Raw genomic sequence first — 24,804 nt, 5'->3', positions numbered from 1 at the left:
CCTCAATGCAGCGAGCTTGACGCCATCGCCTTCCAGTTCCTAGTCCTGCACAAGTGACATTATGGCAACCACATTCCGAAGACTTCCTCACGCCGCCTCCAATCATTTCATATGAAGCGTGATCATTTGGGCGCCATGGATGATGAACAGTATGAACAGTACGGGCTGCTAATTACTAATTAGCACCAGACTGGCCACTTTCTTTTTACATGATTTCGCCGGACATGGCGTTGTCTTGCCGCAAGTCTCCATTGAATCTCCCAACTGCAAGGGCAGGAACAAGGACAGCACTCATCTGGAGCTTGTTTCGGCTCCCAGTTCAGGAAAAAATTGCTCGTCGCCCTGCACTCTGCAACGCCTGGTGCCAGCATAGTTTGATAGATACAGTACATGGTAGCACAAGAAAAGCAAACAAACCCTAGCTAGCAATTGGTAGATCTTCTGAGTTCCTAGCACTGGATATTCGGCGAAAGATCAACGGCGATAAGAGATCAGCGACCAGCGATAGCCGTGAGACATTCTGGCGTCACCGTCTCACTTTCTCTGAAGATGCGTGAGCAAAACCAAGACGCATGCTCACGTTTCGCCAACTACTACCATCCGTCTTCTTCAGAGTGGGCTGTTCAGAGTTCAGACTGCACATCTCGATTCGCAACGCGTTGGTACGTTCTCTGCTGAGAACAGGCATAGGCCCATAGCCCCATAGCCCATAGGCCGAGAGTGAGCGAGGAGCCGAGGACATCTACGCATGTTGACCTAAAAACCTTGGAGCGATGTGGCTCCCGTCACCAGTCACCAGCATCGTTTGTTCCAACCACTGGATCGGAGGCGGCGTCCAAACAAACCTCCACCAACAAAGCACGCAGCGAAGTCGTACCTGAGGAGCTCCTTTTGGCCTGCTAGGTAGCACCATTGGATTTCCATGTTTAGTTTCGTCCTTCCTAAAGTCCAAACGTCCATATCAGCGTAGTTGTCATGGATTGACTTCAGAAGGAAAATCTGTAGCAGTATTCAGAGCGAGCAATTGACCACGTGTCCCAACAGAGAGGAGTGTACGTGTACGGGTTCGCGTAGGATGCTGAAAGTAGTGAGGAGGTATATAAGCAGCAGATGCACTGAGCACCGAGAAGCCTGTCAGAGAAACTTTAACGATGTGTTTATTGGGTGGGGAGGGGATTAAAGAACCTGAAGCGTGGAAAGGCCACGAAGCCATGGCCGAGAACAGGCTTACCAATTGGGCTGAAATAATTAGTTGGCCCAAATTCAGGTTGGGCCGTCGAATCGATCTAGCAATCGGCAACATGAGCAAAATTAGCAACAACCGGTCATACCGATCAATTTTATTTTGGAGTCAGTTTCGATATTGAAGTACTCCAAAATCCCAACTCCCAATAGAAATATCTATATTGAAGTCAGTTTCGATATTTCACAGGCCTCTTTTTTTGAACTACTATAAACTGGTGAGGATTCATACTCCATCAACTGCAGATCAATATGTTGGTGCCACTTGTAAGCTCATTTTAGACCATCAAGTTGGCAAGGACAGTACTTGTCTTATTTTGCCGAAGTTCCAAAGAAATGCATGTAATTTATAGCTTAGACTATGGCAGTGTTCTTTGTAAAGTTCAAAATATAATTGCCCACCCGGCCCAAAAAAAAGAATCTATTTCTTGTGAATCTCTTTTTTCTTGGACTTAGATCCACACAATTCACCTCATATTTTGCTCTCTACACACCAATGCTACATTCTATATCTATTTGTGGCATGATTTAGCAATGGCATGGTTGCATGAGGTGTATTTGTACAATGTCAAACACTCAATGGCATGGTTGAATGAGGTGTTTCTGTGCTCTATATTGAAAATAAAATGAAAAAACTTCACATTATTTATCTGAAAGTTTTCTAAAATTATCGATGAAAGTTTGGTTGTTTTCGAACCAAGTTTTAATAATCAATCCACAATTTTGATATAAAAATTCTTCTGGATCTAATTTTAGTTTATACATGTTTTCATAAAGTTCATGTTATTTAGAATATTCTTTAATATCTATTTCATTGGATGTTGAAAGAGAGGTCGATGACAATACATTGGTTTCTAGCAAAATATGAGCATATACTTTTCATATGTGTATAAGATAATTCTATATATGTTATGGCTGACTTTTTACCTTATTATTGTCGTCCCACATCCTACATAACTATAGCTACACCTCCTATCCAACTATGATATTTCTCCAAAGACTTTAGTCTGGTATGAGTCAGCATTTTAGTTATAGAGGTATAAACAGGAAATAAAATTTGAGCGATACTTGAATTATGTACATCAAACAAAGTATGAAAAATGATCAAAGTTCTAAACGAGACAAAACTCTAAGTAAGACAATGGGCACCATGCAACTAGGTTAAGAGGACATTTGATAGTGTAGGGTTGCGGCTTGTAGAGTGATGGACATGCATGGGATAACAACACACCTACAACCTGCTACATCGTGACACCGAACCACGGAAGCCACACCTATACGAACGAGTTGCACTTGGCCGGCTGCAGTTAGCAATTTTTATTATCCTCAAACATTAAATCAAATTTGATAGATTTGCATCCGGTCAACAAATATCTTTGTTCATGTCTATATTCCTCTAGCTCCACACTCGATTCATAATGATGTATTCATACTAGTTAACACACCTCGTTTATAACTTTGAAATTGACCATGATATGTAATAAGGTATTCATACTTATAATGCGAAGTTTTTGTGTGACAAGTGTTGTCCTTCTTTTGGTAAACTTGTAGTTGGTGAAAAGTGAGTCTTTAGAAATATATAAAACATATATGCCATGTTCCTAAACAGTAATTAAAAGTTTCTAAAATGAAGGCAATGCTTTTGACATAAACACTGTGAAATATTTCAGATATAAAAACTAAAGACTATAGCCATGATAAGCATCATACATCCCCTATGCATGCATCTTCACGTGTTCAAAGATGTTAGAGATTAATGTGATAACACTGATACGACAACCGGAGTATATGTACAGTATGCATAGGATGGACAAAAAGATATAGGTTTGCATAGAGAGCTTAATTCGGTTGATTAGATTTCTTATAGTAGAATATGCTCCACATATCCGACTCAGCAGCATGCTCGCATTTCCATATACTATTTCACTGGTAGGCGATGAGACTCGCTAGCGACACGCCTATGGTAATTTTATCAATATCAAGATCTACCATGCCAGTTTCTTGGAGGACCACCTCCATATATATGAGCATCTTATTTTGTGCACCGTGTTTGGTAAAAATGATACAAGTTTCTTAATGCTCACTATCGTAAGTTTTCCAAAAATAAATATATAACTCGCCAGTCGCCACACGATCCTTGTGAAGTACTCTCGGAAATTGAGGTAGTAATAGCTAACCAAGAGATAAAATGCCATACGCTCAGTAATCCAGCTAGGCTAAACATAGTATGGCGGTGAGATATTGTTTGGCATGGCTCCAGCTCTGAGATCCATGCTAGAGCTAAAATTTATAAAATAGATTAAAATATTTTATATTTTTATTTTAAATCTAAAGCAAAAGTATAATGACTCAGCAGAAAACCATTGATTTATTTACAACTCTAGCTCTAAGAATTTCTGGAGCTGAGTATGAACAATTCCGAGAACTCCACGAATTTTTTGGAGTTGGAACTATGCCAATCACATCTAAAAACTTACAATAATTTGCATCCAAGATTTTTTTATAAAAAAGCCTGCCGCTATCCCAATCAAAAGAAAAGAAAAGAAATGATCGCAGCAGCTGAATGCTGACCGGAATTTTGTCCGGATAACGTTGTTGTTTCGCAGCGTTCGGATGATGATCATCGACCTCACGAGCAGACGGACGGACGGCGCCTGTGCGCGGCCTGTCATCCTGTGCCTGGCTGAAACGGTCAGCGCGGTCAGGTGTCTTCCTCCCTTCGTGCCTGCTGCCCGGACAACCCAGCGGCGGATGGAGTTGCCAGCCCAGCTCCAGGGGACCCGAAGCTGAGCCGCCGGAGACCCAGCAGCGACGAGCGTGCGTGCGAGCCTGACGGTCCGTGCACGTAATAAACAACCGGGGAAAGAGCCTCCCGCGCGCACAGAGACGGAGGAGGAGGAAGAGAAGTGGCGCGCCTGAACTGGCCGAACCGGCGGTTTCTTACGAGCGGCACACGCAATAATTGCCCCCTCCAACCACCCCGGTTTTCCCACCGGCGAGCAGCCCGGTTTTCGTTTTCAGGGTTGGTGGCGCTTGTTTGGCCTCCGGCCGCCACCCTCCGGCCCGGTCCGGTCCGGTACCTCTCAAAGCCCCCTCGGATAAAGATAAACCCTTGTCGAGAGAGAGCGAGCTCAGTAGTAGCAGTAGGTAGAAATCCGATAGAAAGGTACTGAAACATTATTTATACTAATAAATCGATGATTAAAAATTGGAACCAGAAAATTAGAAAGCTTTTTTACTTTGAGATCCACCCCAACATTCACCAACCATCCCACTAGGAAAGGCGAGAGAGCAGAGCAGAGCTGGTCTCCGCTCGGCTCGGCTCACCTAAACCCGCCCACCCGGCGCGCCCGGGCCCCTATTTAAGCGCGGCCTCCCCCGCCGTTTCCCTCCAAGAAGAGCACGCCCTCTCCTCCGGCTCTTCTTCTCCACCACCACCACCTCCTCCTCCTAGTGCTGCCGCGCGGCGCCCCTAACCACCACATCACAGCGAGCAATGGCGGGCAACGGGCTGATCGTGGAGAACGACCCGCTCAACTGGGGCGCGGCGGCGGCGGAGCTGGCCGGGAGCCACCTGGACGAGGTGAAGCGGATGGTGGCGCAGGCCCGCCAGCCCGTGGTCAAGATCGAGGGCTCCACCCTCCGCGTCGGCCAGGTGGCCGCCGTCGCCGCCGCCAGGGACGCGTCCGGCGTCGCCGTCGAGCTCGACGAGGAGGCCCGCCCGCGCGTCAAGGCCAGCAGCGAGTGGATCCTCGAATGCATCGCCCACGGCGGCGACATCTACGGCGTCACCACCGGGTTCGGCGGCACCTCGCACCGCCGCACCAAGGACGGGCCCGCGCTCCAGGTCGAGCTGCTCAGGTAAACCCCAATTTCACCGCGGTCAATTGACTCGTACGAGGAGGAGGAGTAGATCAGATCTGTCGCTGATGATCTGATCCCGGTTCCCTGCCTCCGCTGCTGGGACTGGGAGTAGTGTATTGCACGATTACGACTCACGAACGGCCCCTGACTCCGCCTGGGGCCCACACGCCAGACAAAGTACTAGGATTCTTTTCTGGCCCGTTCGTTACTGAATCGAGGCGTCCCTTTCTTCTTTCTCTGTCACGGTGCTTTCTCTTCCTGAGATTCATGTGCTGCAGCTGCAAGCCTGACAGCATCCATGCAAAAACGGGAGCAAATCAATGCTCGCCTTCAATACTGAAGCAGGCACCTCATGCAGGCCTGCAGCAAAGCAATGGCGTAGTAACGAGTGCAGTAACCTCTGGTGGAAGTAGTAGTAGATCAGCACCTCACGGTAGATAATTAATAATAAGCTCGTCCTCATCAAGCTTAAGAAACAACCGTGCGCGCCACTGTCACCGCACAGGACCCAGAACTCCAGATCTGCCGCCGCGGCTTTGGACGAAGCACTGGCTCGGCGCGGCATCTCTGTTTCCCAACCGTCCAAGCCCCAACTGGCGCGCAGGCCTTGCGTGCCCTGCACTCACCCGGCCGGACGGAACCGGACGGCGGGGTGCACGCCGCTCACATGCGCCCCGGGAAAGCGCCGGCCACGGCTCTGCCGGATGGCATGACATGTTCCTGCAGGCAGGCAAGCCGCCGGCGGCGTGTGACGAGTTACGTAGGTTGTGGGACGAAGCGTCGGGGAAAAGTCAGAAGTTTGGTACCCGCAAAAAAAAAAAAGTCCGAAGTTTGGATAAGTTTTCTTTTCTTAGTCCATGGAGCACTCGACGAAGACGCACTAGATCCGGACTTTTTTTCTCGTTGATTGAAGCTTTGCCCATGAGATGAGCGAGCTCACATGTGGATCTTGTAGACTGCACCTGCCACGGCCACCCGTGTACTGCCTTGAGGGACATCAGTGACAAGCTTGATGGGTACTACAACTGTCCACTGATGCCCAAGTAGACCCAACCAATGCGAAATGCAAATTGTCAGGCCGTGTTCACTGTTCAGCCGGAGTCTTTTGGTTTCCTGCAACTTTGCGGTTAACTAACGACATTTTGTCGCGATCGGGCCTCGACTGAATCTGAGAGTGACCTCTGACCATGTGCGCTCCCTCCCCCGCAGGCATCTCAACGCCGGCATCTTCGGCACCGGCCGCGACGGCCACACGCTGCCGTCGGAGGTCGTCCGCGCGGCGATGCTCGTGCGCATCAACACCCTCCTCCAGGGCTACTCCGGCATCCGCTTCGAGATCCTCGAGGCCATCACCAAGCTGCTCAACACCGGCGTCAGCCCATGCCTGCCGCTCCGGGGCACCATCACCGCCTCGGGCGACCTCGTGCCGCTCTCCTACATCGCCGGCCTCATCACGGGCCGCCCCAACGCGCAGGCCGTCACCGTCGACGGCAGGAAGGTGGACGCCGCCGAGGCCTTCAAGATTGCCGGCATCGAGGGCGGCTTCTTCAAGCTCAACCCCAAGGAGGGGCTCGCCATCGTCAACGGCACCTCCGTGGGCTCCGCGCTCGCGGCCACCGTGCTGTACGACGCCAACGTCCTCGCCGTCCTCTCCGAGGTCCTGTCCGCCGTCTTCTGCGAGGTCATGAACGGCAAGCCCGAGTACACCGACCACCTCACCCACAAGCTCAAGCACCACCCGGGCTCCATCGAGGCCGCCGCCATCATGGAGCACATCCTCGAGGGCAGCTCCTTCATGAAGCAGGCCAAGAAGGTCAACGAGCTCGACCCGCTGCTCAAGCCCAAGCAGGACAGGTACGCGCTCCGCACGTCGCCGCAGTGGCTCGGCCCGCAGATCGAGGTCATCCGCGCCGCCACCAAGTCCATCGAGCGCGAGGTCAACTCCGTCAACGACAACCCGGTCATCGACGTCCACCGTGGCAAGGCGCTCCACGGAGGCAACTTCCAGGGCACCCCCATCGGTGTGTCCATGGACAACGCCCGCCTCGCCATCGCCAACATCGGCAAGCTCATGTTCGCGCAGTTCTCCGAGCTCGTGAACGAGTTCTACAACAACGGTCTCACCTCCAACCTGGCCGGCAGCCGCAACCCCAGCCTGGACTACGGGTTCAAGGGCACCGAGATCGCCATGGCCTCCTACTGCTCTGAGCTCCAGTACCTCGGCAACCCCATCACCAACCACGTCCAGAGCGCGGAGCAGCACAACCAGGACGTGAACTCCCTCGGCCTCGTCTCGGCCAGGAAGACCGCCGAGGCCATCGACATCCTCAAGCTCATGTCCTCCACCTACATCGTCGCGCTCTGCCAGGCCGTCGACCTGCGCCACCTCGAGGAGAACATCAAGACCTCCGTGAAGAACACCGTGACCCAGGTGTCCAAGAAGGTGCTGACCATGAACCCCACCGGCGACCTCTCCGCCGCGCGCTTCAGCGAGAAGGACCTCATCACCGCCATCGACCGCGAGGGCGTGTTCACCTACGCCGAGGACGCGGCCAGCGCCAGCCTCCCGCTGATGCAGAAGCTGCGCGCCGTGCTGGTGGACCACGCTCTCAGCAGCGGCGACGCCGAGCGCGAGCCCTCCGTGTTCTCCAAGATCACCAAGTTCGAGGAGGAGCTCCGCGCGGTGCTGCCCCGGGAGGTGGAGGCCGCCCGCGTCGCCGTCGCCGAGGGCACCGCCCCCGTGCCCAACCGGATCAAGGACAGCCGGTCGTTCCCGCTGTACCGCTTCGTCCGCGAGGAGCTCGGCTGCGTGTTCCTCACCGGCGAGAAGCTCAAGTCCCCCGGCGAGGAGTGCAACAAGGTCTTCGTCGGCATCAGCGAGGGCAAGCTCATCGACCCCATGCTCGAGTGCCTCAAGGAGTGGGACGGCAAGCCCCTGCCCATCAACTAAGCACGCCGGGCGCCGCCGCCATCCATGCACCCGTGCATGGCCGGAGGAGGAGGAGAAGGAGAGGAGAGAAAAAAAAGATACATGAAAAATAAAACTACACGTGTATGTCCAGATCGTGCCGTCGTTCTTCGATCGTTCTTTGGAGGTGACTTTTGATTGTGTAATTGGTCGACGCATATAGTGTGCGTGTGTGGGGTTGTTCTTTGTGTAGTAGCTGATCTGCCACCGCCTGCGATTGGCGGGCCAGCGTTTTCTAAGATCCTATGCCGTTGTATTTTGGGGTGAACCGTATGCTATTGCTACGTACTCAATTCCTTCTTCTGAGTACCCATCCTGATAGAATGTTTTGCTCCTACACTACAATGTCTCATGTCTCTGCTGCAGTTGGTCATTGCAATCGAATTCACAGCATCTTGAACAAGCTATTCAGAGTCGTCCCTCTCTTTTTTTTCTTTTTTTGCTAATTCAGAGGAAGAAGTAGGATGCCACTTTCCAACAAAAAAAATCATTGAGACGGATTGCAAAAGTTCTTTCTATTCTATATGGTGGCATATTGGTGTTAACTTGCAAGAGTGGCAAAGGGCCCAAATGCTTAAATAAAGTTGCCTTTGTGCTGAATTGCTGATGATGGCTATTACTAGCTCGTAGTGGGGGAGCAGAGCGCACGGCGGGTTGCTTTGCCCGTGGTACCATGAGGTCGCCACTCCTACCTACCGCATGGGACAAAAGTGGGAGAGAAAGGATTGCAGTTGGCTAGCTGCAGAGCTGTCCTAGGACGAAGTCTAAATCGCTCTGAAGTTGGCTCTGTAACCAAAGCCAGCAACTTGACCGGGAAAATGATGTCCGGCCCTGTTCTGATGATCATTGCTACGTTGCTGATGGTGCTGTGGGACAGTGGGAGTAGTCAGTAGGCATACTAAAATAATGGCTTGGGACATGAGGGCCAAGTGTGCTACTTTATCTGAGCTTGGCATGAAAATTAGGTTGCTCTTTTGTTTATATCTGACCTGTCTTACAAACTCCCATATTTAAACTTTAAAGTGGTGTACTGCTGTTGCAATCCATTTTACCTGGCATTTACATAAACACTAAAGGCCAAACATTCAGTCACCCTTTGGTTAGCCAATTATTGGGGAAAATAGCCATTTCGTTGAGCTAAATAGCTCGTATGAACGGACACGGTCGGTCACTATGTACCATTTAAATAAATAGCATTTAAACGGGCTACAGATGAATAACAACATCACACCAACACGGCCAGAAATGGCACTGTTTGTGCTATACACTAGTGTTCCACTGTTCCGGTTTGTCGGTTGTCGCCGTGGCTGGAACAAGCAGCTTTCGCCTTTCTGAAGCCAAAATATATCCCAGAAAATTAGAGCAGATGAGAGCTGCTACCTAACACATCTCGACAGCTTTCCGCTTACCTACCGCGGTGGTGAAGCGAATGCGAGGCGAGGTTGCATCGCGAGCAAATTTTGATATTAAGCATGGGAGTGAATCGTACGTACGTGTTCAACTCGAACCACGAACTTCGTTCTACCCTGCAAGAAACGCCCCGAAAGCAACACAAACTGTAAACTACATAGCCTACCAACCCCTAGCAGCTTTCCTTGCCGAGGATGGAAAAAACAAGATCTGGTCAGTGAACGAACTCAGGCAAGGCACCAACAGCATACTGCTTGACGATGACGATCAGTGTGTTGCCTGGCCAGCATGACCCTTTCTTCAATTCTGACCAGGCTCTCAGGTAGACACTTCCAGCTAGGCTTCAGTAACATAAATGATACTCTGACTAGCTGCAAACTGATTGGTTTGGACTTTGGAGGCTTCAGCATGTAAGGCGAATGCTAGCTAGCGCTTAATCATGTGCAACGGGCGAAGTAATTGGGGCCTGTCAAAGTCTTGGCATTGAGTATCGTTCTCTCTGCAGATTGGAACGTGAGAGCTGCTAATTCATGGAAGGTGCGGAGAAGCCATAAACTCCAAGAAAGCTAATGGTTTGATGCAGAACGGTAAGGCAAACCCCACATGTTGATGTTCTTTTGTTTTGTTTTTTGTTTTTTTTTATAGGACCTGTTGATGTTCTTGAAACTGAGGAACAAATGCAAGCTGAAGAGAAGCATGTGCAACTGTGCATTCATGATCCAGTTGCAGGCCGGATGCCTATGACCAAGTGGCGCCGAAATCAATGATACTACCTTGTTTGATTCAAAAGAAACTGAACAAACGATTCCTGACGAAAAGAAGGCTGGCAGAAGAACTATAGATTGTACGGTCCAATCAAAGTGATTCAACATGTACGTGCGCTTTTGTTTATGTTTTGACCAGCAAATTTTCAGTTCAATATTGCTCCTTGTGAGCCGGCAAAGAAAAACACTACCAACCTTGTGCATGTATATCCCTCTTTCTTTACTTTTTTTCTTTTTGAGAGGAAGACAGGATGAACATGTCTATGGGTTTGAGTTCACTAGGACAAAGACAAACATTATATTGTTGGTAATGTGAACAGACAGCAGAGAAATTGATATGCAATCCTCCTACGTTTTTTTCTTAAAGAAACAGAACTATTAAGGTTCTGTACTAAAATACATGTACCAGATTTTTTTTATGTGACAAGATATTTTCATGAGAGCTGTGCAAATTATATTATAAAATTTTGCTATTTACCATTGAAGCCTTGTTTGACAATGGGGTTTTTGCATCCAAATCCCTAGGATTCACTAGTAGAATTAAATCATTAAATTTCCAGAAATCCACCCTTTCTAGACAGGCCCTTTATTGTTGTAAAATTTCAGGGAAAATCATGCTAGAGTTCTCTCAGGAAAAAGGAATTTGTCATGGAGAGAGGTGCATCAAAGTGGTGGTTACTCCTGAGTATCATGCACATATTCTGCGCAATATATGTTTGGTACACCATGCATGTGCCCTTAATTAGATGCCATATGCACCTGACAACCAATCGTGCTGGTAACATGCATCATCATGCCTTGATCTCACCGCAAAGGGTGGGCGATAATCCCCCATCAAGAACACCATTAGGCAGTAGCACAGCCGTACATGACAGATAAGTTCTTGCATCCGGTTATGGTGGTCATAACAAACCACATACGATCAAGACTGTAGATCTTCTTCAGAATTCCCAAGAAAAAAAGAATCACAGCGCTAGCTGCTGCTATCTTCTTCAGAATTCAGATGGACGAGCAGATCGAGTAAGGCATGCGTCCCTTTCATCTACCAAACAAGAACTAACGTTAGTCTCTGCATCAGGATCAGGAGCCCAGTTAGATGAGATGCACCCCTCTGTTCTCTCTCTCTCTCTCTCTCTCTCTCTCTCTCTCTCTCTCTCTCTCTCTCTCTGGTAAGGTTGGTGAGAAAGGGATGTCCGGTTGACCTAAAGTTCGATCGGATTGCTATTGCTGAACTGTTGCTGAAAGTTGGTTCCAACTAGGCAACTACTACGCCACTACGACAGAGAGAGGATCAGCCAGCCTACACATTGTTCGTCCGCACCGTGCATGCGTGCGTACATGCTCCCCTTGTCCCTTCCCTTCCCACCTAAAATTCAGATACGGTCACAGGAACATTTCCACAGGAAGTGCTGACCCCATCTGCGTTGAACAGACCCTTTAAAAACTTCAGCTCACTTCAACTTCGTTTGTTTATACTTCAGAGTTTTGAGCAAGGGAGTTTGACCAAGAACTCTTAATCTAGCCCTTCGGAAATCCTACTGCCAATCCAGTCGGTCTAAAAGATGTACTAAATTATCTAGAGATGGTCCCATCTCGAATCTCGATTATCTTCAGTTTCTTGCCTATCTGGCGAGAAGGAGCTGATCAACGATTGCATGCATAAAAGGGGAAAAAAAGAGTAGCTGGAGAACGTTTGGTGTGGAAGGAAGTAGCATCAAGTTGCAGAGAGTTTGCGTGCAATCGAAGATGAAAGAGCACATAACAATGATGAGTCGAGTAGCAGTAGCCTGCGCATCGCTTTCTGATGGAGCCGAGCGCCCATGAAAATTGAAGGCAGTCGATGGCGATGAGCAGACTGGGCAACAGAATTCAGGGACCTCCTCGACTGCTCAGCGTCAGTAGTCTGCAGCCGTACGCACGCACGCGCTGACAACTACGGGACATGGCTGGCTGTACACTGGTGATCTGGAGAGAACACTTAAACGCATGCAGGAACCGGACTACGAACAAAGAGTAGATGTGGCCAGAGAAATGCCTTTGGACGCCAGCTTGGTCGCCCGGGGAAAGTTCATGCACGCGTTTGGAGGAACGAACTCGGAGTAGAGATGCGATTCGGCTCTGGATTTGCACGTGCGCGTTTGCGTTCGTGATGCCATGCCAAGAAAAGTTGCCGGGACTTTTCAGAAAAGGAAAAGTTGCCGGGGAGCTTAGCCTCCTGATGAAGCAATGGAGCTCGGTCGTAGTTGTAAGCTCGGCATCTGTGGAAGATAAGACGGCTGGTGCTGTGAAGAAGTCTGACGGCGGATGCCGTAGGGCCATGCGAAAATTCGACCATCTTGGCAAGATTTGCAGCAGATCGGGATAACGACTCGTTCCGGCCTCCTTTTTTAAGCCACCTGCGGAGCCTGCCCCCGTCCTAGCAGTGGACTAGCGGTACAGTACAGTGTCCTGGTCCAGGCCCAGCGTATTCATCCATGGCGTCGATCGCCACCAACCAATCGCCATCGGGTGCCCGTGAGTGGCATGGAAATGAAGCCCGAGATGGATAGAATAGCTCCCCACTTAGCATTAGCACGATTAATCGCTGGTCCAGGCGGGTCGTCGTGACCTGGGGTTGGTTGAGGTCTGCGGAGCGGAGGGGAGCTGCAGAACCGGCTACCTGCCTTACCTACCCTCTGAACTTGCCGCAGTGGAGCGGATCGGGGTAGTGGCGATGCAGCGGCAATTAATCGGGTCCGCCGGCCGTCGGATCAAACCTGGGCGTACTCGAGGGTTGGTTTACCTTGGACGACGGCGACGACGTACGCCTCCAGTTCCCATCGTGACAGTGGACGTGGCAGACGGTGACAGCTGAGAACCGGCGGGGTGGGCCGACGACGCGCGGCCAGCGGCAGGCTCGCCAACGAAGGCGCCTGGCCACGGCCACGCGGCCGCGCGCGACGTGCCAGTGTCACCTCCTCCTCCCGCGCGGCGCGCACCTAGCATACGGCCCGTGCCCGGCCGGGAGGCAATGTGCGGCCCTCGCCGGCGGCCGCACGCCCTCCTACAACGGGAGGGCGGCGGCGCGGCAAACGCCAACGAATCGATAGGATTTGCGTGTGAGCACGACTCTTAGATAAAAGTCTCGGCTATACCTATATGTGTATGGCCACCTTTTCGGCCTTGGGCCGTAGGCTTCATTGGGTTTTGACCCAAGAAGGGTATCAGTTTAGTAAAGCCTCTTCATTCACAGGACACTCTGCCTTTCCTTTGCTAATTCTTGTATTTGCAGGGTTGCAGCGGGGAGGCTATGAATCGTTTATGCTATAATTCCCTGATCCATCGACTGAAGGAGCAATAGCGTTGCATGCTAGCCTTTAATCTCCTTTCGTACTGCAGTGCGTGCAGACTTTACTTCTCTTTTCTGGTGCTACTAACGGCATGCAGCATGCACATGCATGCATGGTTGTACATTATTTTCTCTTTATTTTATTACTTATTCATTTCCTTCCCATTTTTTCTTTTTATTTCTGACGCTTCAATAATTCAATAGTATATAATCTGTCTTTCTTTTCTTCTTGTTTATTTTTATTATATTCTCTATTTTCTTTCTTCCATAAACTCAGTGTGAGTTTTTTAAAGGTACTAATATTTAATGTATTTTTATTTTCTGATTTTCCCTTATTCCTTATCTAATGTTTTCCTTTTATTCTCTAATTTCTTATTCACTTTTTATCTCTTCTTTCTCTTCCAATCATTTTTAATATTTTTTAGTTTATATTCTTCTCTTACTCCTTTTTGTTGTATTTATTTTTCTATTGATACTTTTCCGCGCAGGAGTGCATCTGCATGCGAATCGGTTCACCAGTAGCATGAAGCAAGCACATGCATGCATGAAAGGAGTACCTTATCTTCTCATTATTGTATTACTATTTATTTTTTCTATTTTTAGTTTCTAATACTCCAATAAATATTTCTTCACTAGTATATAATTTATTTTTCTTTTCTTCTTATTTATTTTTATTTTATTCTCTATTTTCTTTCTACTATAAATCAAGTGCGATTGTTCTAAAGGTACTAATATTTGATGTATTTTCTTTTTTGATTTTCCCCTTATTCCTTATCTAAAGATTTTTCTTTTATTCTCTAATTTCATATCCCACTCTTTTTATCTATTCTTTTTCTACCAACCTCCTTTTTATATTTTTTTAGTTTATTTTCTTCTCTTACTCCTCATTGTTGTATTTATCTATTTACTTCCTTTTAGATAGTAATATTTGTTGCGTGTCTATAATGTAATTGTTCGAGGTGTATAATTTATTTGCTCGCTTTGTACATTAAATTGCTCGGCCATGTTGATCCATTTGTTCGCGATATTTATTTTTGTGTATTTATCCAATACAATCAAATGTTCGATATGTTTAATATTTTGTTCATTGTATATTATTATTTGTTCGTTATGTTTAATTTTTTATTCGCAAAAATATTTTTTGTTCGTGTTGTTAAAATATTTGTTCCCAGTATCCGAAATTAATTACTTAGTATTAAAAAATATCATGCAAATATGGGTAAGTGTGGTCTTGTTTTGAAGATCTTGTCATGACAAAGATAATGGTGTAATCTAAATTTAATTTGGATACTCGGTTTAGTATTTATAGCTTTTTTAGCTTTTGAATTTGCATGCACGTGGATGATATCATCATCATTTGTCTTCTTCTGCTAGCAATTTAATAAAAGCGTGTGCTATACGCGAAAACAATCAAACCATAAAGGGGTCTAATTACAGTCCAAACACCAGCTTCGGGTGATGGTAAGCGATGTCTAATTACGCCCGGGTTGCGGTGCGTGCCGTGCAGGACCGAGATCCGAAGTGGACGGATACCATGCGATGCCTGTGCTGCGCGGGTCTGCGGGGCCAACAACGGAAATGGACGACACGGCATGCTATGTTCAGAGTTTGTCCAGGATGTCGAGTTTCTCGAAGGAACTTGTCAGGTAGAGCGCTGCACTGGCGCAACGGGCTTGTCAAAAATTCTGGAGGTTCTGGCCATTTCGTGCTCGCAGAGCTCATCTCTAGTCCTGGCACAGTAGATTGTTACTTCTGATCCTCGGTTTTTTCGGTTGTTCTGCACTTGTGCGTCACAAGTTCTCTAGGAGTGGGCAATGGGGGCTCAATCAATCTGCGATATTCGAGGGCACAGCTTCTAGGATGCTGCCTGTAGCATGGCAGCAAGGGATGATGATACGATTGATCGCAATCTGCAAGTTTCAGCCCAATGTTTTCGCACGCTATTCAGCAACCTGTTAGTTATAAAGATGACTCGTGCGCTAGAAAACATTCAGGCAAACCCCTGCCAAGGTTGCTGTAGGGCTCTCCTTTCAGATTTTCTTTTTCTTATGAAAGGTTCGTGCAGAGCCCTGCCTAAGCATGTAGGGGCGTAAATATGTCTGCAAATGATGTCGAATGCTGGTTACTGAGAGAAACAAAAGCACAACTCAGGTAAAAATTAGAAGAAACGTTCTTCTGTCTTCTGTGACTTCCAAACTATTGAGGTACATTTGCTGGCATGAGACATCTAGTTGAACCAGGGTCAGCTGCAAAATTCTGGTTTCACGATAGAGAGTTTAACCAGAAACAGACGCAGTGACTGATCAGGCAGCAACTAGTGAGGAACAAAGTGCTGAATCAACAGACATGTTAATCTGATGAACAGCTTACAAACCAAACAAATATTCAGCTGAAGTCAAAATCCAAGAGGAAACACGACTTCAAACTTTCTAAGCCAGCTGAAGTCCACGGTTAGACAGTCAGGTTGCATGGATTATGGACGCTCCTAAGAGCTATCATAGATGCACCTGCCTGTCGAAGCTTGCAGCACTACCACGAGAAGGTCGCAACAGATTTACAAAGGCTCGGAGATGAGGTGGAGGTGCATGATATGCAACTCCAGCACCCATGAGACCACTTGGAGCATGTGTTAAACTAGTTGCAGATCTGCCAGATGTGTTAGCTATAGCCTATGGCAAGATCACAACAGGCTGTCTCAGGAAGTTGTTTGTCGATGGTTGCGCAGCAGGTTGAGGTGACTGGTACATGGTTGCTGATGAAGAAAACTGCAGAACTTGCTGCCCTGATGGCTGATTAGGCTCCCTCCTAGGTGCACCTAATGCAAAGGGAGAGCACATCAACAGGATTGGACAAAATTGATCTAATACTGAAACCATCTACAGTTGAGAACACAGCACTTCCAGAGTAGGATAAGAAACATGATATTATCATAAATGCATGTGTGAAAAATTGGTGAAAAGAAGATATGATTTCACAATGTCTTTTTTGCTTTGCAAAGCAGTCTAATTCATGATTAAGAATATTTGAATCAAAATATCATGTAACTCCCCTAAAGGAAGTTTCCAATACATCAAAAGATAGTATATCCACAAAAATGACCAGAATGCCAACCACCCCCTTTGATAGTTTGGATCCAAGCGGGGTTCCAGTGTTGCACTTCGCTAGTGTGATGAAGATGTGACTTAAAGTGAGTTTTTTTCCTTTATCAAGATTGGAAGAACCATACAATGCCCCAAAAGGAAAAGGTGCAAATTTTCCTTCTATTCTTTTGATTCGATAAAAACAGTAGTATGGAGGATGTATAAGATTGGCTAGAGCAGTTAGGCAGCAAATTCAAGTAATTGGTGTTGTTGAAGAATGACTCCAGATTAATGAATAAGTTTTATTCGCCCAATAAGCCAGCCAAGCACAGGACATGCGAGTTACAGAAATTATTTCAATGCCACTGAATAAATTCAGATGTTTTATCTTTTCATGACCCCCCGATGCCAAATTGTAGTACAAACATTTAACCAGTACGGGTTGTGAATTTCCACTAGTTCATAAGTACGGCTTCAAATCCTCTTGAGTGCCATTAAATTACAACTTTATTAAATGATGGCCCTATAATCATTACTTCATTAGTAAATCAAACAGAAACAGCACAACATCCTTAATATACATAGCTCAGATTAGAGGATAACAGATCCTCAGAGACTATAATTTGTTATTTTAGTTTATCTGTAAAACATTTCTAGTAAATAGTAATCTTCTGGAGATATTTTAGGATAATCATGTGTTGTGTGCGCATGTATTACTCTGCAGAGGTGTTTTGCTCCTCCAAATCTACCGATATGTGGTAGCATAGCCAGCTTTGATTATGTCACCAAGATGCAGTATTGCGACCAACCCAATTGTTTGTTCACAGGAAAACACACGTAAGCTTCCTCTAATTTATGAACATCCATCATTACTGATCGTATCATTAAATCTTACTGAAAAATACCTTGATCGTACTGCTCAAAGAAATCAGTGATTGTAAGACTTGGTTAATAAAAAGACAGGACTGATCAATCATAATTATATGTTAATGGGTGGATGGTGCAACAGCAAGCTTATGCATTCTCTGATGGAATGCACTATGGCAGCAGATGAAGAGCCCAATTCATGTAAAATAGTATGCACACTATTTTTGTTTGTTAAGAAAGAGGTAATGATCAATAAATAATGTGTACCTATTTGACTGCATGAAGCAACTCCAGTAGAGGCCTTATGTAGAACCCGGAATGTCTCCGCTAATATCTGTTGCTTACATATTTTCTCCTGGAGTATCTCAATATCCTTCTTTTTCTGCAGTGTTTCCATCTCTAAATTATGGAACTGCTCATCAAACTTCCTTTTAAGTTCAGCCATCTCAATTTCACGCTCCAAGATGATTTTTTGCCGCTGAGCACATCCAAGCGGAAACGTTGATTAGGCAATAACACCACAAGAGTTCGCAATGTCAATATGCCAGTTGACTGTTAAGAACACGGGGAAATAAGAAAATAATAGAAGGTTTTGAGAAAGTAACCTTAGATAGATGCCTCTTGGTCATCAGATCATGCAACACAAGCAGTTGACTCATTTCAATTGTTAATGGATCTGATTGAAGATGACTTTCAGGCAGTCCAGAAGTGGAGCCTGTTGTTGTCTGGTTGTTTGACTGTCGCTGAACATTTGATGCCCTATGCTGATGAGCAGAAGTTTGACAGGCCTGGTCACCATATTGTTGTCTTAAGAATGAATTAGAGGCAATTTGCTGCTCAGTAACCTGGGCAGAGGAAGAGGTGTGATTGCTAATCAACATAAGCAGTTGACTAAACTCATTGGTAACTGGGTCTGACTGGAGCCCACTTTCAGGCATGTGCTCAACCATGGAGCTTGACGTCGTCTGGTTGGCTGATTGCATCTGAGCATTTAATGCCCCATGGCTGTCTAACCCAGTGCTTACTGAACAAGTATTCACACCAGATGGTTGATATGGATAGGAAGAACTTTGACAAGTTGGATCATAAAGTTGCGGTTGTGTTGAAGGTTGAACTAATGTTGATGAAGTTGCAATGGTGCTTCGCTGTTCAGTGACTTGGCCAGAGGAAGAGGTGTCACCACTAGATACTTCCTTGCTACCTGCAATATCAGCTTCTTCCATTTCATCCACATTAACTGAAGGCAGCCTTCCCACTTGAGGTTCCTGCAGAGAAATTATGTCAAAGGATGTTAGATTATGATCTTGCATTGGTGTTCATTTGCAATAATGACTATAACAGTCAGACACTAGTAATAATTTGTGCCTTCACTGCAATACCATTTGGGGCGAAATCAAAATAACATTGAGGTCTTGTCTGACGATTCAGCTTTGTAAGCATGACTCGTCAATCAAACTATAATCAGCACATGACCTCACAATCAAGATATAATCAAAACAGAAGGAAAAGTTCTTGCCAACTGATTTTCACCTTCATGGTGATTTCCTCTAGCCCACAAACCAACTCCAACATTTAGTGTTGATTGTTAATACAGTAATAAAAAATATTATAACCATACCTCATGACGCAATGTTGATTCATGAATATTAGAGTCAGACCCGTGAGGAAATTTTCTCTGGCACATAGAACAAGAGCCTTCAGATGCATCAACAGCGGGACTTATGCAGCTTTGGTTCTCTCCAAAGACTGGAGGTGCACTTTCTGAATCAGCAGATGTTGCATTATCAAGTACCAATGCTTCATCAGTGGCAAACTGAGAACATGATCTCTCCATAATTTCCTCCTTGTTTTGTGGTGGCAACGAGAGGATGACTTGAGTCCCAACTTTTTCACTCTCCATAGTTGGTGCATAGTTGGACTGAGAAGACATGCTATTTACAATGGCAATTTCTTCTGGTGCATCAACAGATAAATGATGCTCTGCACCTCCGTTTGCTTCTAGTGGTGATTGTAAGTTTTCTATAACTGGCTCTGGATCAAACACATCACTTTCCTTATTTGTATGGCTTCCTTCAAGTTCTCTACTGGAAGCAATCTCTTCAATTTCAATAGTTAGAGGTTGCATGTCCAAATATTTGAGCTGTTGTTCACCTTCAGAATAAGCATGCATATGATAATTTGATTTCTCCATCTCAAATCCAGAATATGCCAAGGAAGTTTCATCAAAACTTTTCTTAAGGTAGCCAGCTGTAGCCTCAAATCTCCATCGTTCTTTTATTCTCTTCTCTTTGTTTCTATCATTTATTTGTTGCTTCACAAATTTTATAATCTGGGACTGCATATATCTACGAAAAACCTTACGCAAAATGCAGAAAGTTAGCTTCGGTAGCTTCATCCTGTGATATCTTGCTGTTGGTATGACATGCTCATAATGGACTCTATAAGAGTAAGCGTGTTCTTGGAAGCATTTGAATTCCAGTTTCTTTAGTGTAATATTGAATTCCTTGCGATCTTTATTCTGTTGTAACAATAGTTTACCAAGCCTTTCCAAACAAACTTCCTCAATCTTTTTCAGGACATGGTGATAATCATGGTAGCTAAAACAGTTTCTCGTCCTTTGCTCATGCTTTTCTTTTGATCTAATATAGGGAGACAGAGAACAACTCTGACGGTATTTTTCGGAATATATTCTATGAGAACTTGATTGCCTCACATTATCAGGTTGATCCCTTATTGATCTATACTTAGACTGCATAACAGTATTTGCAATTCCTCCTTGATGGGAACCTCTTTCAGGTGAAGTTGGTCGCCTTGTATTGACTTGCCCATTTTTAATTGCCACTTGAGCAGATGAAGGCAACTTTACAGCAGTGCTTGCAACCACATCCTTGCGAACAAGCTTTTTAAATACAAATGGTTCATCCTTCCTGAACTCACCTTCTTCTAGTTCAGGGTTATAAGATGCTTTATCTTCTTCTCCTCTCCTGGCAATCTCAAGTTTCTCAAGCTCATGTGGTCTCGTGCAGATTTCATTGCTATCCATAATATCTTAGCCCAAAATAACAGGTGGCAAAAATAGAAAATTATGCCGTTGCCATGAGCAAGATTTCCCCTCAGAAGCCACCGTACGAAGATGACAATATTAGTTCATTCTGTTTTGGTATACATCTCACTTCAAAATATAAGCACCAGTAAACTGGAACATTTTTATCCTAAACAGAAAATAAATGCACAAAGCATAAATATCAATGGTAGGAAGATTCTTTTTATACCAGTCGTTTAAAAGATCAATTTCTTGTACTAATTAAGAAGATGTGCTAGCAATATTAGTTAACATGAAAAGTCAAAAGGAATTTAATACACATATAATTACAAAACTTCTACATTTAAGACACTTAAAAAAAATAGCAGGACCTTGATTCCTCGACTAAAACTCATGAGAAAAGTAGAAAACTGTGTTTATGCTAAACAAACAAATTCCAAAGTCCAAACAAACTACTTCAATCAATTAACCTAACGGGCAATGCAAACATAATTGTTTATTTAATTTAGAATGCTTTGCATGGAAAATTCCCTAGAGATTTTATGTGCAGATGGTGTCATTGCGCATTCACTGCTCCAGAGTACAGAAGAAAATATAACGTGCTGTTTAACAATTCAGTGTCCAAGGAAAGTAACTTTCGGTTATACAAATAAGCAAAAAAATCATATTGATCTAACAAGTCCAAAAACCTATGAACATAATAGTTATCATAGTAGTAGACAAGGGGTGACAAGAATATAGTAATCACAAGTATATTTGAAGTATTTTAACACCAAAAACATAACTATGACAACTTAATCAACAATTGCCCCCATGCCCACAAATCATGTATCTATTTAAGTGAGACGTAAGATGGTTGATTTCTAGTTTCTAACATGTAATTTGGTTATTTTGTTGACATCAAAAGCATGGACGAATTTGATGATTGATGCCATAGCAAAGTCATGGGATGCACCAAAACAAATATTTGCAACACAAGGACCACATTCAGAAACATAAAACAGAAGCCATTTTAAACCATAACATGTGCCCATCAACTACAGGAGCATTTTGACAATTCAGGGCCAACTTTCTGCAAACCATTGACGTGAGGATGCCAATTGCCAAGTTCTACATGGAAGTAGATAAAGGTAATCATGAAACCTCACAAGATCAAGCAATTTAGGTGAACTGGTGGTGTGAAGAGTGAAGATGTACTAGTCGGCCACTATGTATACGTGGACTGTTCATCGTTTATATATTCCATGGGTGTACAGGGGAATCAGTTTGTTGAATTATATTCAACATGAGAAGTGAAGTAGAGGGTGAGTGAGATTGACACTCTAATGCAGATGCTACTCCACAATAGAATAAATTCAATGGGTTCTAGTCAAAAGTGTACATAGCATCTATTAGCATCACAAGTAGGATTAGTGCTAAGATCGAGGGGAGTTGAAAGCGAAAGATTGGTGCAGTGCGTTCCATACAATGATTGCACATGAAATCCAATAAAAAGCAAAGAAAAATTTGCAATGCATGTAGAATAGTATCCGTGGCTTTAAACAGCAACTTGTGTGAGAAGATCATTTATTGTTAGGGTCCACATGCAGCTGTGCGATGTCCATTATAGTGTCTACGTAATGAGCAGGTCATATATACTCTTGTCCTTCATTCAAATACATTGAGTGCAATTTGTTTTGCAAAAGCAAAAGGTTGTATTTTTTGCCAACAATTTGAACTATAAGTATGTTTAGTGTAAAAAAAATTATACAGCAACATACGCATTTCAAAAATGCTTTCAGGCTACTTTGATTTTGCACCTATAAATGATATATGTCATTATGTTGTCAGAACATGATGATTGAAGGCCAGGTTAAAATAAAATACCTTTGTATACTCTGACAAGGGGAGTATAAGACATGGATGTGCAACATCTACCATTAGGAATGCCTTATCAAGCAAAGTAATCACTCCATAAGCCTAGGTTAGACCCAGAAAGTTCCCTACCGAAAGCAATTGGAAAGAAATTGAAGTTCCCACTAAAATCAAGGAGCCCGCAACCACAGCAGTATACAAATGTTATTACCTATAAATTGAAAAGGTGCAACGGTCCAGTAAATACTCCGCATTCAAACCGAGCACTTCATGTACATCCAGCGAACATTCCTGCTGGGCCGCACAAAAGAAGCACGAAGCAGGAAAATCCCTGGATGCAAACACCAGCCGCATAAACCCCATCTAAACCGCTCGGGTAGGCAAAACACTACCGCTCAAAATCCTCGCCGCACCGATCGCTCGAAATTTTGGTACCTCAATCGCTAGCCGCCCCCCCCCCCCCCGGGAGCCGCCTCTCCACTACTCCAACGAAAATCAACTCACTTCCATTCATAAGAAAAAACACTCCCGTTCATGCAGGGAAGATTAGAACATGCTGGTTGCCAGATCACCTACAGATGGAGCACCGCCGCACCCGGATGATCCCGAATCCGCGTCCCCGCCCGGCGCGCAGCCTAGGAGAGAGATTCCGTGCGGCGAGATCGAACAGGGGTTTTGGACGGAGATGACGCAGGGCGAGCGGCGCCGCTGCTTTAGCAGGGTCGAGTAGCAGCAGTGGGTACCGGGGGCGGTGGGTTCAGAGCGGCGTGAACCCAGAGAGGGGAAACGCGATTGTCGTGCGGTTCGGAGCCTGGTACTCGAGTGGGCCCGAAGTCACCGGGTTTTGATTTATAGGACGATCGGTCATGTCGACGCGAAGTTCCCGAACTGCCCCAGGGGGCCTCTTGTTGGGGCTTCGTGCTGGGTCGCTGGCCGCCGGGGCACATGAACTTTTTGTTTTGGCATTTTGTGGTTGCTTGGCTTGATTGCACAAGTCAGCGGCCTCATGCGGACTCGCGAGGTGGCGTGTGGTGTGCTCTGCTGCCAGCGGTCAGGTCACCTAGCTGTGGTGGCACTGTAGCAGCTGTGGCCCGTGGGCAGTAAAAAGAGAAATATATTCCTTCCATCTCAAATTGCAGTTTATTTTGACAAATAAATATACATAAATGGAGAGAGCCTAAACAGAGAGAGTAGTAAAAATCTGCAGTTTATTTTGACAAATAAATATACATAAATGGAGAGAGCCTAAACAGAGAGAGTAGTAAAAATCTCCTTATTCCTCGTTCTAGCTGTTGTTGATAGTATATGTGATTAAACTTTAGTCCCGTTATATCGGAGGTTTGGACACCAATTAAAAGTATTAAATATCTACTAATTATAAAAATAATTGCATAAATGGAGAGTAATTCACGAGATGACTCTATTAAATCTAATTAATCTATCATTAGCATATGCTTACTGTAACACAACATTGCTAAATCATGGACTGATTAGACTTAATGGATTCATCTTGTGAATTAGTCTCATTTTTTCAATTAATTTTATAATTAATCTATATTTAATATTTTTAATTAGTGTCCAAATATCTAATGTGATAGGGATTTAGTCTAGATATCCCCAAGCGAGAACCAGCTCCACGCATTGCTACGGATACATCAAACACGGTACACATGAGTCTCTTATAATGTTAGCATGTTGTCATTGTCTATGCTGTATGCACGAAGTGTGTGATACAATAATAATTTACTTAAGATAACTAACTCAGTATGACCACTCCTATTTTCCTCTTTATCCAGATTTAACAGTGATATCCTTTTCGATAATAGATGATACACATGCGAATAGTGAGACGCGTCTGGGATGGTTTCGTCTACCTCAAAGAGTCAAAGTCTATCGACTCAATTTATTTAGGGGGAGTTTGGTAGAGCTCCGCTCCCTGATTCTCCTGATCTGCTCCCTGATTCTCCATGGGAGCTGATTCTTCTGATCCTGCTCGAGAATCAGAATCAGTTTGTAAAATCGTTTGGCTGCAAAACTGATTCTTATGCGTTGATTACCTATAATACCCTTCGCTACCTATTCTTTTATAAATTGTGGTTGTATAAATCTGGAATAATATATATAAATATTACATGAGTATTTAAAAGGCATCTAAAATTCAATTAAGGTCTAGAGTCAAACAACATAAAGGTCTAGAGTCAAACAAAATACAATTAAGGGTCTAGAGTCAACCCAAATACAATTAAAGACCTTCATCCAACAAAATACAATTAAGGGCCTACAATGAACCGAAATAAAGACCTAGAGTCAACCAAAATACATCATACTTGTAAAGCAATCACCTTGCCTCCCAAATTGCTCTAGCTAGGTCATCACGAAACCTA

General features: G+C 45.0%; 2 protein-coding genes and 1 long non-coding RNA gene across 4 annotated transcripts; 2 read left to right on the top strand and 1 right to left on the bottom strand.

The window, feature by feature from the left end:
• Positions 1-4,628: 4,628 nt before the first annotated feature.
• LOC112882472 (phenylalanine ammonia-lyase) lies at positions 4,629-8,413 on the top strand. The gene is made up of 2 exons (XM_025947545.1): positions 4,629-5,103; positions 6,316-8,413. Exons 1-2 carry the CDS (start codon positions 4,739-4,741, stop codon positions 8,054-8,056), a joined length of 2,106 nt encoding a protein of 701 aa, XP_025803330.1. The 5' UTR covers positions 4,629-4,738; the 3' UTR covers positions 8,057-8,413.
• A 1,220-nt stretch (positions 8,414-9,633) lies between these two features.
• Positions 9,634-10,559, top strand: LOC112878915. The gene is made up of 2 exons (XR_003225898.1): positions 9,634-9,806; positions 9,990-10,559. It is a non-coding gene; the product is annotated as an uncharacterized LOC112878915 (long non-coding RNA).
• A 5,169-nt stretch (positions 10,560-15,728) lies between these two features.
• LOC112874679 lies at positions 15,729-23,224 on the bottom strand. Of its 2 annotated transcripts, none has more exons than XM_025938153.1 (5): positions 22,993-23,224; positions 19,142-20,735; positions 18,129-18,788; positions 17,791-18,001; positions 15,729-16,391 (listed from the first exon to the last, which is right to left on the bottom strand). In XM_025938153.1, exons 2-5 carry the CDS (start codon positions 20,564-20,566, stop codon positions 16,246-16,248), a joined length of 2,442 nt encoding a protein of 813 aa, XP_025793938.1. In that variant the 5' UTR covers positions 20,567-20,735; positions 22,993-23,224; the 3' UTR covers positions 15,729-16,245. The 2 variants fall into 2 exon arrangements, with proteins under 2 accessions (XP_025793938.1, XP_025793947.1); XM_025938162.1 differs by having other exon boundaries at positions 22,997-23,224.
• Positions 23,225-24,804: the final 1,580 nt, after the last annotated feature.

This window comes from Panicum hallii, chromosome 1 (assembly GCF_002211085.1).
Source record: "Panicum hallii strain FIL2 chromosome 1, PHallii_v3.1, whole genome shotgun sequence".
In the NCBI taxonomy this organism is placed as follows: Eukaryota; Viridiplantae; Streptophyta; class Magnoliopsida; order Poales; family Poaceae; genus Panicum; species Panicum hallii.
The sequence above is the reverse complement of the archived record's forward strand: the minus strand, read 5'-3'. Positions and strand labels throughout refer to the sequence as shown.